The following is a 13,300-nucleotide window of genomic DNA, read 5'->3' as shown; positions in this document are numbered from 1 at the left end:
TAGTTTCTCATTAAACAGTTAGTACACATATTGCCCTATGACAATGGTTGACAACCCCACAACATGTCAACACTGTCCATTCTCAACCTTTGGTTCCCTATCACCAGCCTTCCTGTCCCCTCCTGCCTTCTAGTCCTTGTCCCTGGACTGCTGTGCCTCATTAGTCACATTTTGTTTTATGGGGCCATCCAATCCCCGGCTGAACGGTGAATCTCGGGAGTGACTTCACTACTGAGCTAAAAGTGTGTCGGGGGGCCATACTTTTGCAGTTTCTCCAGTCTCTGACAGGCCAGTAAATCTGGTCTTTTTTTGTGTGTTAGAATTTTGTTCTACATCCTTCTCCAGCTCTGTCCAGGACCCTCCATTGTGATCCTGGTCAGAGCTAAGTCTGATAATTCTTGACTCTGCTACTTTTCACTCATAGGAGTCTGCCTATTTATGTGTTTAGTAATCTTTGTTCATGAGGGCATGTTTATAGGAATTCTGCAGGTCTGACTTTGGAAACCTTCCTCTAAAAAGAATTTCCTTGTATTTCTGCCAGGAATTGAGGATACTCCCGTGCCAGGACCACCTACACCATCTTCCAGGGTTTTGATTCAGAGTCAGGGGCCTCACACTTAGCTTCCTCTTTTCATTGCTGTTCTAAGGATCCAATTCCCCACAACCACATTGCTATTGGGAGGCAGCTATAGGATGACCCCACTTTTCGTTGCTACAGGTCCAGATCAGACCCCTGCCATTCAAGCTCCAGCCACATGAACTTCACCCATGGTTCTCATCCTGCTTCCCATCTTTCAACACCATCTTTCTCCCGTATCAAGGCCTTGGCTCCTTATTGCCCTCACCCCTGCCCCTCACCCTTAGGACTCTGTTGTCATTAGTTTAGGGTCATAGTACCTGAAAATCTCTCCTATTTTTGAAAGACCAGCAAAGCCTCAAAGAGCATATCTTATCTGGAGTCTAACTGCTATGGAACAGCAAATCTCATAGAACTCTTAGTCACTCATGATACTGTCATATTTTTTTTTCTACTTCAAATGCAACGTATTACAATTTAAACTATTATTTTTCATCTTCTATATTTGAACCCACTATTCCAAATTGTTAAAGTCTGATTGAATAGAGATTCTACCGTGGATCATGTCAGTGTTATTTGTGCTTTATGTGTATCTAGCCAAGTATTTGATTACATGAATAGGACAAAATCTACCAGGGCACTCTGTTAGTCGATTAAAGAGCTTGCATACCATTTATTTGTTCTTTCATTCATGTAACAGACATTTACTGAGCATTTACTCTGCCAGGTGCTGTCAGACACTGCACTAAGTGCTAGGAATGCCTGCCCTCAAGGAGCTTACGGCTGTGTAGTCAAATCATTTCTCCCAGCCCAGCTAACAGAAGGGATCATGAGCACTAATGAGCTTAACCTGACTAGTGGCAGGTGGGCTAAAAGGAAGAGCACTGCACTGGAAAACAGGGCACCTGGCTCTCTTACTGCCTTGCCCGCGCTTTGATAATGGAGGTTAAAAGTCACATCTCACAAATGAGTTGCAGGCCCCACATTTGAGGATCCTTCCTGTAAAATTACCCCATTTGAGATGTGGGCAGTTTGCGTGGTGGGTGCTCCTCCTTAGAGCTGGTTTCCTCACTGCCTGCTGCCCCAGTTTACGGGGTGTAATCTAGTGTTCCTACACCCTGACGCCCAGATCACAGCTGGCCCTGCCTTGGGGATCATGGCCATTCCGGCGGTCAGCACCCAGTCAGGGGCTCTGGGGCAGCCTCACTGAGCTAGTGAAAGAACCAACTTTTGTTTCCCCAGGTATAAAATGGACACCTGATGAGAATGGAGTCATTGCCTTTGACTGCCGAAATCGTGGCTGGTAAGAACTCAAGGGGAAAGATCTCTGGTCCCTAGTTCTCTCTATACTCTCTGCCCACCCCCCTCTACCCCCACTTGGACCACCAAAGGGCTTAATCCAACACAAGAGTAGGAAGAATTGCCAGCTAGATGCCACCCTTCTATCTACATCTGCCCTTGTCTGGGACTGATCATCTAGGACTGATAACATTTATCTTTCCCAACCCGAACCTCCTTGCAGAACACTAGACTGTCCCCTGATACACCCTCTGTCAGACTCTCCTCTCCCTTACTGCCCCATCTCTAGCAGATTTGTAACAGACACTCAGGGTGAAACCCAGCTCTTTCCTTTCCCACTGCCAGCCCCTCAGGGACTCTGGCTGGTCTAAACCAAGGAGAACCACGGTTACCACCAGGATTTGAACTTTTTCCCACCTGATGGCCTGTTGAGTAGGCACATGCCCAACTACATCAAGCCAAAATGGCTTAAGAAGTATGTCGATTTGTTATGGGACACGATAAAACCTATCATAAATGGACCCCAAAACACCACCTAAACTTTGGATGCACTTGGGCCAGAATTTGAATAGAAACAACTGGAAACTCTTGGTCAAGGGGTTATTTGACTTTGGTTTTCCTATCTTTGGCCTGTCCCTTTCCTTTCCATTTCTTCATGCTGAAGGTACATACAAGCTGCTACTTCTCCCAAGGACGTAGTGATTGTGGTGGACGTGAGTGGTAGCATGAAGGGGCTGAGGATGGCTATAGCCAAGCACACCATCTCAACCATCTTGGATACCCTGGGAGAGAATGACTTCGTTAATATCATTGCGGTAAATGTGCTTTCTTGTTCTAGAGCAGCTCTCACTCCTTCAAGAAAATACTTTCTTCTGCCTACCCTACAATGACCAATACAGTTACTTGATGCCTCCTACTATAGAACGATTCTCTCCTCTCAAGTTGGCTGCTAACCTGGGGTCCATGGTGTGCCTAAGCCCCTGAAAATATATATAAAATACTGTGTACGTCTATTTTCCTGGGCCCTATCTTTCAATTTCTCAGAGAAGTCTGGGGTCTAAGAAAGGTGAAGAACCACACTGACCATGAGTAAATGCCTAATTTATTCCCATTCAGATCTATTGTTCTCCAAGCCTATGTAGAGTGAATGATCCCTGGGTTCCTGCTTTACAACACTTGCTTCATCTCATCAAATCCAGACACATTGGGAAAAGGGGAGAAAGTAGGTGGTATGAGCCTAGAAAGGGAACAACAAATCTGGGATCTGTTTTTACAGCAATTCGTCCTGAGGGCCACTCAGCCTATCCCTAAAGAAGTGATGAAGTAGAGGAATAAAGAAGAAAGACATGAGGGGTGACAAGTTAGGAGACTATTTTAAAATACAACAAAAGGGTGGGCCAGTTGAACCCTCCAAGGGGGCAGAGTTGACAGCCAGCTTGGGGCTTTGAAGGGCACTGAGAGCGCTACCTGATCCAAAAGTTCTGCCCACAGCATGTCACATTGCCCCAAATCCCTATCTTTAGTGGAATTTACTTATCTAGCAAAACAATGCTAAGGCAAAATTGTCTAACTTTAAAATAATCCTGCTGGGGCATGAGAACGGCTCCCCCGATTCCGTATTTCCAGCCCACACTCTCTGAGCCGCTCCCCGAGGCCTCTCTCTGTTCACTCACCTGTGTCACCCCTAGGCCCCACCTCCCCATCTTGACCCTCTGTCCGTCCTGTTCCTGGATCTGCAGGAGTGACAGGAGGGCTACAGAAAACAGGTTCCATCACTCCCAGTATTCTCCCCAGAGCACCCATGCTGTTCTACCACTTGGTCACCACCATCTACCCTTCTCTCCTTCTCTGGTTTATGCAGAAGTGCATTAAGGACACCAAAACAATATGGAAGATTTGAATTTAACTATGGGGAAGAGAGGTGAATAAGAGAAAAGGAGGACAAGTAATAATTCATTTCCTTTCCCACCCCCACCCTCTGTTGATAGCAAAAGGACCCCCTTCAAACATGCACAGCAAAGAGAAAAAAGAGCACAGTGTCTCATCCCCCCACCAGGACTGTTGGGCAGGAGGTGCACATGGAAGGCTCCAGGCTTCCCTGTGGGGGCACCTTGTCTGGTCTTTGGGGAAGACACCAAAGGAATCTCTCAGTAACTGCAGCTTCTCTGTACTATGGGAAAGGAATGTACCTCAGCCAGAGGCTCAGAAAAATGCCCAGAATCCAGGATTTGAGAGAGAATTTTTAGAGTTAATAGGCCCTGCTGTGCTTCCTACTCTCTTCTCTCTACTATGAAAAGTTGCAAAAAGTAAACTGTACCCCAAGATAATAGTACACACTTGTCTAGGTGAACCTCACCCCGACCACCCTAGCAGGTGCCTAAGCTTCTTCACCACGCCCTGACTTTCCAACTAATCCTGTTTGTTCTTTCCTCCCCTCTCCCCACTACATCTGTAGTACAATGATTACGTTCACTACATCGAGCCTTGCTTTAAAGGGATCCTCGTCCAAGCAGATCGAGACAACCGAGAGGTGAGTGCCCACCCATGTGGCCTGACGCTTCTGAGCCCCTGCTCCTGCTAGGATACTGGGATGTCATCTGTGCAGACTGCTTTGATGACCCCGTTATACTTACTCCATGGTACTTGGAAAGAGGGCAAAGCAAATCTGTGGTTAACCATGCAAATATGCCCAAGAAATCGCCCTTATAAATATAGTACCTACCTATTTAGAGCAAATAGTGAAGGGTTGCATCTAAGGGAAACTCAGTTATTCAGGGGCTGGTTTTTCACTCTGTTGATGACCCAGGACTCAGTCCCCCTCTTTGCCTCCACCTGTGGGCCTTTCCACTCTGTCAGTCTTCATAGGAGCTTCCCCAAAAGGAGATGAAACTCAAACCTATTGGGTTGAGTGCTTTTCTCTGGTAAAAGGCCAAGGAGGAGAGAACATGGCAACTATTTTTTAGAGGGATATTTCATATGCCATAGATCCTTCCCTCTGTGGTGCGGAATTTGGGTTTGGCTTCCTCTTGAATCTTGTCCCGCAAGTTGCTTCCTAGAGTCCCTGGCGGCCTCCACGGCTTCTCCTGTGAAATGCTCATCATCGAGTTAACGGCTAGGATGTTGAGGATGCTGAGGACGCCAGGAACCCAGGTGTTGGCTCCCAGCAGATCATCCCTCACCCTTGTCCCTGCTCTGTCTTCTGGTAGCACTCACACTTGGCAGTATCCTCCCAGTAGTGGGGATGGATTTGTACTGAACCATTCTGACTCTCTCAGTTTACCTCGGGGCCATTTGAGAAACAACTAACGCAGGACTCCAGCCCATGAAATCAGCTGGATCATGAAGAAGTGAAATCTGCAATCATGCTCTTCTGGACAATAAATCTAAACAGCCTCCCGAATGAAGACCAAAGATGAAGGCTCCCTGGCCCACTTAACCCCCTGACCCTCCTTGAATTTCTTGCCCATGACAGCATTTCAAACAGCTAGTGGAGGAGCTGATGGTCAAAGGTGTGGGGATTGTGAACCAAGCCCTGAGTGAAGCCTTCCAGATCCTCAAGCAGGTACACGCACCTGAGGAAGACTGGGGAGAGTGACAGGGTTAAGAGAAGAGGTGGAGGTGGAGGGAGGGGAGTTCATAGCCTGAGGTCATGGTACCCTCCCCTTCCCCACAGTTCCAGGAGGCCAGGCAAGGAAGCCTCTGTAACCAGGCCATCATGTTGATCACCGATGGCGCTGTGGAAGACTACGAGCCAGTGTTGGAGAAGTATAATTGGCCGGACCGAAAGGTTACCTTTCTGGTGGGGGTTCAAGGGGGAGCGAAGTGGCCAAGGGGAGAGTTCTCCCACTGCCATGGATAGGATAACCAGTGGGACCCAGAAAAGCCAGGGCTGCACTGAGTTCCAATATTCTGTTCCATCATTTCTATTGTTGTGTGCTGTGAACTCCAACTCATAGTGACTATATATGACAGAGTAGAACTGCCCCATAGGGTTTCCTAGACAGCAATCTTTATGGCTAGATGGATTGACACAGTGGCTGCAACAATGCTCTCAAACATAGCAACGATTGTAAGGATGGCACAGGACCGGGCAGCGTTTAATTCTGTTGTACATAGGCTGGCTATGAGTTGTAACCAACTCGATGGTACCTAACAATAACAACAATAATCTTTACGGAAGCTGTGTCCTAATTTGGTGGTCAAAAATTATGTCAACCCTAGGCACAGAGAAGTCATCCCTGGGTGGTGCAAAAGGTTAATGTGCTAGGGTACTAACCAAAAAGTTGGAGGTTCAAGTCCTCCCAGAGACTCCTCAAAAGAAAGGTCTGGTGATCTACTTCAGAAAAATCAGCCATTGAAAACGCTTTGGAGCACAGTTCTTCTCTGACGCGCTTGGGTTGCCATGATCAACTCAACAGCAGCTGGTTTTTATGTACAGAGGACTCAGTGAGAAGGAATGTGAGGGAGGTCAGGATGAGGGACCAGAACAGGTATGAGACATGAAAATTGCTGGGCTGTGAACCTCAGTCTTATACCTGCTCCACACTCACCTTGACGCTGGGCAAGTCATTTTGCTGCATGGACCTTAGCATCTTTTCTGATCACAAGGAGGTATCGTTGCTGTTGTTAGGTGCCATCAAGTCAATTTTGACTTATGGCGGCCCCATGTGAAAGAGTAGAACTGCCCCATAGATTTTTCTTCACTATAATCTTTACAGAAGCAGATCACCAGGTTTGTTCGTTTTTTTTCCACGTAGCCACTGGATGGATTCGAGCTCTCATCCTTTCAGTTAGCATCTGAGCACTTAACTGCTTGTGCCACCAGGGTGAGACTTGGGGAATCCAAAGCCTGCAAAGTGCTTGACCCAATGTCTAAGACTGACATAAATAAAGTTAGCATTACTATGGCCAGGAATGATTGCTGTCTAGTGGAGAAAATGTCTGCTGAGTTGCTCCATGTCTTGTGGATTAGGTCCGAGTTTTCACCTACCTCATTGGGAGAGAAGTGACTTTCGCTGACTGCATGAGGTGGATCGCATGCAACAACAAAGGTAGGTGACATGTCAGCCAAGTGCCTTGTAGCCTACACCTGAGCACAGGTGGGACTCCTAGAGGTGCTGCAAGCAGACTTCTGCACTGGGGCCTTGCAGTAGAGTGGTGGTGTGCCAAGAATGACAGTACATGCCCTCCTTCTTATTTGGAGATAGCAAGACAAACTGTGGATTGCTCCATAGAGCCTTGAGTAAATGCTTGATTATTCCTTCAGGACCTCTTCCTAAGTCATAAAGTCACCTGAAATAGAACTTAGGAGTCATCCCTCCAGTGTTTGCAGAAGGGAGAAGAACTCTTTCTTCCAAAAAAGCCCGACACAAAACCACAATACAGAAACCAGGGCAAGGCAAAAGTGGGACCAATATTTTAACTGTAAGCTCTCTCTGATGTTCAGCCTTCATTCTTCTTGCTGCAGACGAAGCCCATTCTGCTATGGTTCTGCTGCCAAACAAAAAAACCATTTTCTTTAGGATAATGTTTAGTGTGCAAATAGTCCTTGCCTATTTCTAAACAGAACCCAAGACCTGGGCTTCACAGTGCCAGCCTGGACTCTTGTGATTCAACAAAAATCTGTCAAGCAGTTACTATGAACTTGGTACTGTTTCTAGGCCCTGGGGAATCGAGAGTGGTCAGAACATGTTCAGTCTTGCTCTTACTACTGCCCAGCATGGAGACAAACAAATGAACTGTAAATTCGGAGATTCTGGAGGTGCACAGACTGTGCAGGGTGTTGGGGGCACAACAGGGGAGGCCCTTATCCCAGTTTGGGGAGTCAGGGAAGGCTTCCTGAAGAAAGGGTTGTCTGAGCTGAGACATGAAGAATTGTTAAGAGTCAGCCAGACCTAGGAGCAAGGAAGGGTGTTCCAGACAGAGGGAGTAGCATGTACAAAAAACCTGAGACAAGAGGTAAGTTGAGAACAGAAAGATGTCCCATTTTACCTGAGTGTAAGATGAATGCATTGTGGGAAGTGATGAGCAATGAGACCAGAGAGGTATTCATGGACTAAATCATTCATAGCCTTAAAGACGTTTTCTCTTTAAATATCACTATGGTTACAGTGAAGAAGCCTTGTAATCTGAGGAAGGACAATGATCAGAGAAATGAGGAGGCTGAATAAGGAATCACTGTCTTAGACTGAGTTGCCTGAACACAGACTCTGAGACCTAGAGTTGCAAGCAGAAGGTTTATTGGGAAGCGCTCTTGGGAGATACACCTATAAGGAAGTGAGGAAGGCAGGATTGGGAGAGGGAGCAGCCAACCCTCAATGTGACTGCACCTGAGGCCTCTGCTGCCCCTATGAGGAGCTCCAGGGCTGGAAGGGCCCTCAGAGTTCTCCCAAAGTGAGGTAGGGACTGCGCCTTTGGATTCCTCTTCAGCACCAATGCCCTCTGGCAGCCTCTGGGAGACACCATAACCTTAGGGGAGGTAGTTCCCTGTGGCCTCGGGCAATTTCCAGTGAAGGGACCAGCTGTGAGGCATCAGCAGCTGGGGAAAGGGTGCTTGGGCCCTGCAGGGAGATTCTGAGTGGAGCCCCACATCACATCACTACAACCACACAACCCTTCCTCCACCAGGCTATTACACACAGATCTCCACACTGGCAGACGCCCAGGAGAACGTGATGGAGTACCTGCATGTGCTCAGCCGCCCCATGGTCATCAACCACGACCATGACATCACCTGGACGGAAGCCTACCTGGACAGCAAGGTGGGGACTTGACAGGTCCTCCAGAGTTGGTGACCCTGGGGTGTAAGTGGTGACTTCCTGAGTCAGGAGAGGAGTGAGCATAACACACCTCCTTAGGCAGAGCTGTGAAGGGGTGAATACACTCGCTCTTTCATGCATTTTCTCCTCCTTCCCCTGACACCCCTCAGCCCAGCAGCAGTTCCATGCCCATGTGCTGTTCTGGATGCCAGAAACCCTCCCAGCAAAACTGCCAGGCCTGCCCCCAAGGACAGTGCCCCTTTGCTCCAAACTTGTTTCTCCTGCCTTACCCCACTGGGACTCACTGCCCTCATTGTCCTTCCCTCCTACCTGTTATGGAAGAAAGTAGTCAGACCAATCATTCACAGTCAGTCATAGCTCTCTTCTTTCATGGGTACCTGCATTTTCAAAGAACCTGCCTGTGGGCAGCAATGACTTACACAAAGGAATAAATTATCAAAGGTAGAATTTCAGATGAGCTGTTTTTGGGGAAGAGGGACCTTCCTGGCACCTCTCAAATCACATATGCAGCCACCTGCTTCAATGATGATGTTTCAGCCTGGGATTAAAAGAGATCTAAAAATACTAGCTTAAATAGGATAGAAGTGTATTTCTCCCTCATGTAAAAGAAGTCCAGAGGTAGGTGGCCCTGAGCTGATGAGGAGCTCTCTGGTCATCATTGACCCAGGCTCCTTCCTGCTGTCCACTTTGCCATCCTCAGGTATGAGCCTTGTTCTCCTGGTCCAAGGTGGCTAGTGGAACTCTAGTTAATAGACACCACATTCTGAGCAACAAGATGGCAGAAGGAGAGAGGGGCATGTCCCATGCCTGTCAAAGGAACTTCTAGGGAGTCGTATATGACACTTGACCTTATATCTCATTGGTCCCTATGGCCCATCTCATGGTCCTAGCTGCAAGGGAGCTTTGCAGCTTGCAAACTGTCAGCTTTTCTTCTGACTTAACTCTGTCTAAGGGCAATGGCATGCTTATATCTACCTATTAATAGTAGATATGAACCATCCTGCCAATTCTGGAACAAAAAATTTATTAATCTCCCTTAAAGGGGCTCAGCCAATAAGGTCATGCTTAAGAAATGTCATCCAACTATCACCAACTTCTGCTCCCAAAGCAGCTGCTCAGAAGGCAAAAGTTCTCCTTTCACTGCCCAGGTGTTCTCAGGACCCTCTTCAGGGCAGTTATCATTGACAGAGAATGAGAGAAAGAGACTGAGAGTAAGAGGAAGAGAGACAGAGAGAGATCGATTATTTGTTCTTGTCTTCCTTCGTACTTTGTCTCATACTTTTCACTCTCTTCCGTTCTTCATCCATCCATCCAACCATCCATCCATCCATCCATCCATCCATCCATCCATCCATCCATGCCTTACATTAGCTAGCAAGGCCTGAGGAGGGGACCACCTCTCCAGTGGGCACTGCTTATATGCTTCCCACATGTACTAGTATTTGTGTTCATGCCAAGGGAGTTGGCAAAGGGAAGGCTAGGTTTGTATTCACAACTTCTAGAACCCTGAAATCCAGTGAGGGGAGTATGGACCCTGGCTAAGGGTGGCCTGGACTATTTGGTTGTGTGTTTGGAGAAGGGACAGGGCAGGAGAACAAAGGTGAGTAGTAGCATAACCTTGCTTCCCTATAATGCTATAAAAATGATTTCAGAGAGATTATGCCAGGTCATCATTTGGCATTTCATGGACATCCTAACCTTCTAGGCCCCTGCTTCCCCCTATGTCCACATATGAGAGCACAGTTTTATCTTCCTGTTAAAAAATGACAGCTGTCCCCTCAATTAGGAAGACCCCCAGTCCCTACATCTCCTCTCTTTCCCCCGCCTCTCCTTCTCCCTGACTTAGGAGTACCTGTAGTCAAGAGTCGTCTATAAATCTCCTGGGTCCAACTTTAAGAACTTCTGAGTAGAGGATGTTACTCACTGAGCCCAGGGCAGGTCTCCTGCCTGGTGCAGATGCCCAGAGACAGCTGCATGCTGCACTGGGATCCTGCAGAGTGGGAGATGGCTCCTAAGGGAGAGAGCAGGTAAGAGGGGAAGAGTAGGATTCCTGGGAGAAGCACCTCTGGCTTCATAAATTCATAACTCAAGGAGACTTGACGGCATTCATCTCATCCATATCAATGTATCTGAGCTCAGAGCAAAATTGCAGCTCACTTTCAGAAAACCTTACTTCTAAACTATATTGAAAAATCAGATGAAAGAGAGAAGGTACTTGATGGTCAAAAAGTTCTTCATTTTCCAATAAAGTCTACTGCAGACTCCCATGACTCAGCAACCTCCTTTGGTTTATCTAAATGAGGGTGAGACTCTTAAAAAGTGTCAATACACACTTCTTTTCAAGAACCTGTCTTTGTTTTAGAGGGAGGCACACAGGTACAGCCCCTTTCCATGGTAGCTGGAGGAGGCGGCATGGTGAGATAGGCAATCAGAAGGAAAATACCGTTGGAGGTTGGGAATGACTGAGTGGAGAAGGAGTTGAGGATCTATCCGGTGTATGGTAGGGATGACCTCAAGGTGAGACTACAAATACACTGTGTCTTGCCCTTGCACTTCGGTTCCATGTGTGTCTGCTTATGTTTGCAGATAGTTCTGGAACTGTGTCCTTCTCCCCCTTGAGTGGCCCCCTCATACCAAGCTTAGGTCTATATCAGAGATTTCTCAGAAAGTTTTTTCCGTGCTAAACCTCTTTGTTCCTGGGCATGTTGGGATGGGCCTGTTCTATGGGTTCATGCTCATCCTTGACATGGCCGAGATATGACAGCTCAGTGAGCATGTTTGGGAGCTGGGCTGTGGGCTCTGGGATTCTGAGACTTGCCTTGTCTCAGAACTGTCTTTGGTAAGTGATATCAGCTTGATCCTCTTCTACAGCCCACCTCTCTCATCCAGCATTTCTGCCAGTTCTCTGTTCACAGAGAAGGGAAATTTCATTTGGGATTTCTTCCTTCCCAGTGGAAGATGACGCCATGTAGTTGATAGCAGTGATGGTGGGCCCTCCACACTGTGTGGTCTGAACAGGGCAAACCACTGAACCTTCTGGGCCTGACTCTTGCCCTTTGCTCTTTCTGCTTTGACAGCTCTTCACCTCTCAGACACAGAGCTTGATGCTCCTGACTACTGTGGCCATGCCTGTCTTCAGCAAAAAGAACGAAACGGTGAGTGGACGCTCCCTGAGAGGCTGCACCAGTGATTAGAACTTGGAGCCACTGGCTGGCATCTTTAGACCAATGGCTTTTCACTTGGCTGGGCATCAGAAACTACCTTGGGAAGGTTTTAAATGCATATTCCCAGGCCCTGTCCCAGACTAGCTACATAGAATCTCTTAGTCAGGAGTTGGAGGATCCATACTTTTCCAAAGCTCACCCAGTGGTTCTAATGCAGCCAGCTCAATGCCAGTCCACTGCTGTGCACGTATATCCACTGCTCTGGGGAGATAGGGCTGGAGAGGTCATCTGCCCAGCATTCCAGCAAAACCACACTTAACCTACTGGTTTGGGCAGACTCTAACTAGTTTGTAAAGGCCTCTGGTGAGAGAATTTCCAGAACGTTCCATCCTTCTTCTGGTCAGGAAATGGTTCCTTATAGGCACCATGTGGTTCAGAGCACCTGTAGATTCTCGTCCCTAGAATCCTGGTACTTCAGCCTCTACTGTGAATATTAATATTTTATTCAACTTTGTATTTCATTTAGATATTATAACTTAAATATTAATAGTGAACATTAATCTTCCAAGTAGCTGAGATTGCTCCTGGGACTCTCTTGATAGGTTCTAGATTTTTACTCCAGGGAACTCAGCCAAAAATCTAATGGCAGAGGAAGAACCACTTAAGGCTTAAGCAGCTTCCATTTCTGGGCTCTGGAAAGGCCTCAGGTCCCGTCTGACCCTGCTCACAGGGAAGCTGTGTATCCCCTGACCCTAGTGTCCTTCCTTCCAGCGATCCCACGGCATTCTCCTGGGTGTGGTGGGCTCTGACGTGGCCCTGCGAGAGCTGATGAAACTGGCACCTAGGTACAAGGTAAGCCTGGATCAGGTCCCTGAATGGGGGTCACAGGTCCCCCAAGAGCTGCCCCAGACAGTGTTAAGACCCTTTCCCCAGGCAGTGGCAGCTAAGTCCAGAGGTGGGCTGGGGCCTCTCCATCTGGTCCCCAGAGAAATGTAGGTATCAAGCATGGGGGCAGTGGCCTGGACTCCTGAATCCTTTGCCAGTGCTCACTATGACTTGCTCTGTGGCCTTCAAAAAGTTCTTTCCCTGGTTTGTGCCTTAGTTTCTCAATCTGCTCCTCCATGCTGTGCAGTCCTGTTGAAAGAGTGAATGAGATTATATCATCAAAGCACCTAGAGCATGTGGTGGGAAAGGGGTCAGGTAGCGGTATAGCACTATTATTGTTGCTATACACAAAAGAATTTGGAAAGGACTTCAAAATTAAGGGATAGAGTCTTCGAAAAGTTAAGCATAAAATTACCAGATGACCCAGCAATTCCACTTCTAGATATAGACCCCAAAGAATTGAAAGCAGGGACTCAAGCAGATACTTGTATACTAATGTTCATATCAACATTATTCACAGTAGCCAAAAGGTGGAAACAACCCTCTGTCCATCAACAGATGCATGGATAAACAAAATGTGGTATATACATATAATG

At 47.4% G+C, this 13,300-nt stretch overlaps 1 protein-coding gene across 1 annotated transcript in view; it reads left to right on the top strand.

Moving 5' to 3' along the window:
- CACNA2D4 (calcium voltage-gated channel auxiliary subunit alpha2delta 4) overlaps positions 1 to 13,300 on the top strand; it is a 114,752-nt gene that overhangs the window by 20,156 nt on the left and 81,296 nt on the right. The window contains exons 7-15 of the mRNA XM_004381277.2: positions 1,820 to 1,880; positions 2,541 to 2,691; positions 4,332 to 4,406; positions 5,349 to 5,438; positions 5,550 to 5,663; positions 6,849 to 6,927; positions 8,504 to 8,637; positions 11,733 to 11,810; positions 12,591 to 12,671. Coding sequence (XP_004381334.1) covers positions 1,820 to 1,880; positions 2,541 to 2,691; positions 4,332 to 4,406; positions 5,349 to 5,438; positions 5,550 to 5,663; positions 6,849 to 6,927; positions 8,504 to 8,637; positions 11,733 to 11,810; positions 12,591 to 12,671 — 863 coding nt within the window. The remainder of the gene's footprint in view (positions 1 to 1,819; positions 1,881 to 2,540; positions 2,692 to 4,331; positions 4,407 to 5,348; positions 5,439 to 5,549; positions 5,664 to 6,848; positions 6,928 to 8,503; positions 8,638 to 11,732; positions 11,811 to 12,590; positions 12,672 to 13,300) is intronic.

This window comes from Trichechus manatus, unplaced genomic scaffold, assembly GCF_000243295.1.
Source record: "Trichechus manatus latirostris isolate Lorelei unplaced genomic scaffold, TriManLat1.0 scaffold00081, whole genome shotgun sequence".
Lineage (NCBI taxonomy): Eukaryota > Metazoa > Chordata > Mammalia > Sirenia > Trichechidae > Trichechus > Trichechus manatus.
The sequence above is the reverse complement of the archived record's forward strand: the minus strand, read 5'-3'. Positions and strand labels throughout refer to the sequence as shown.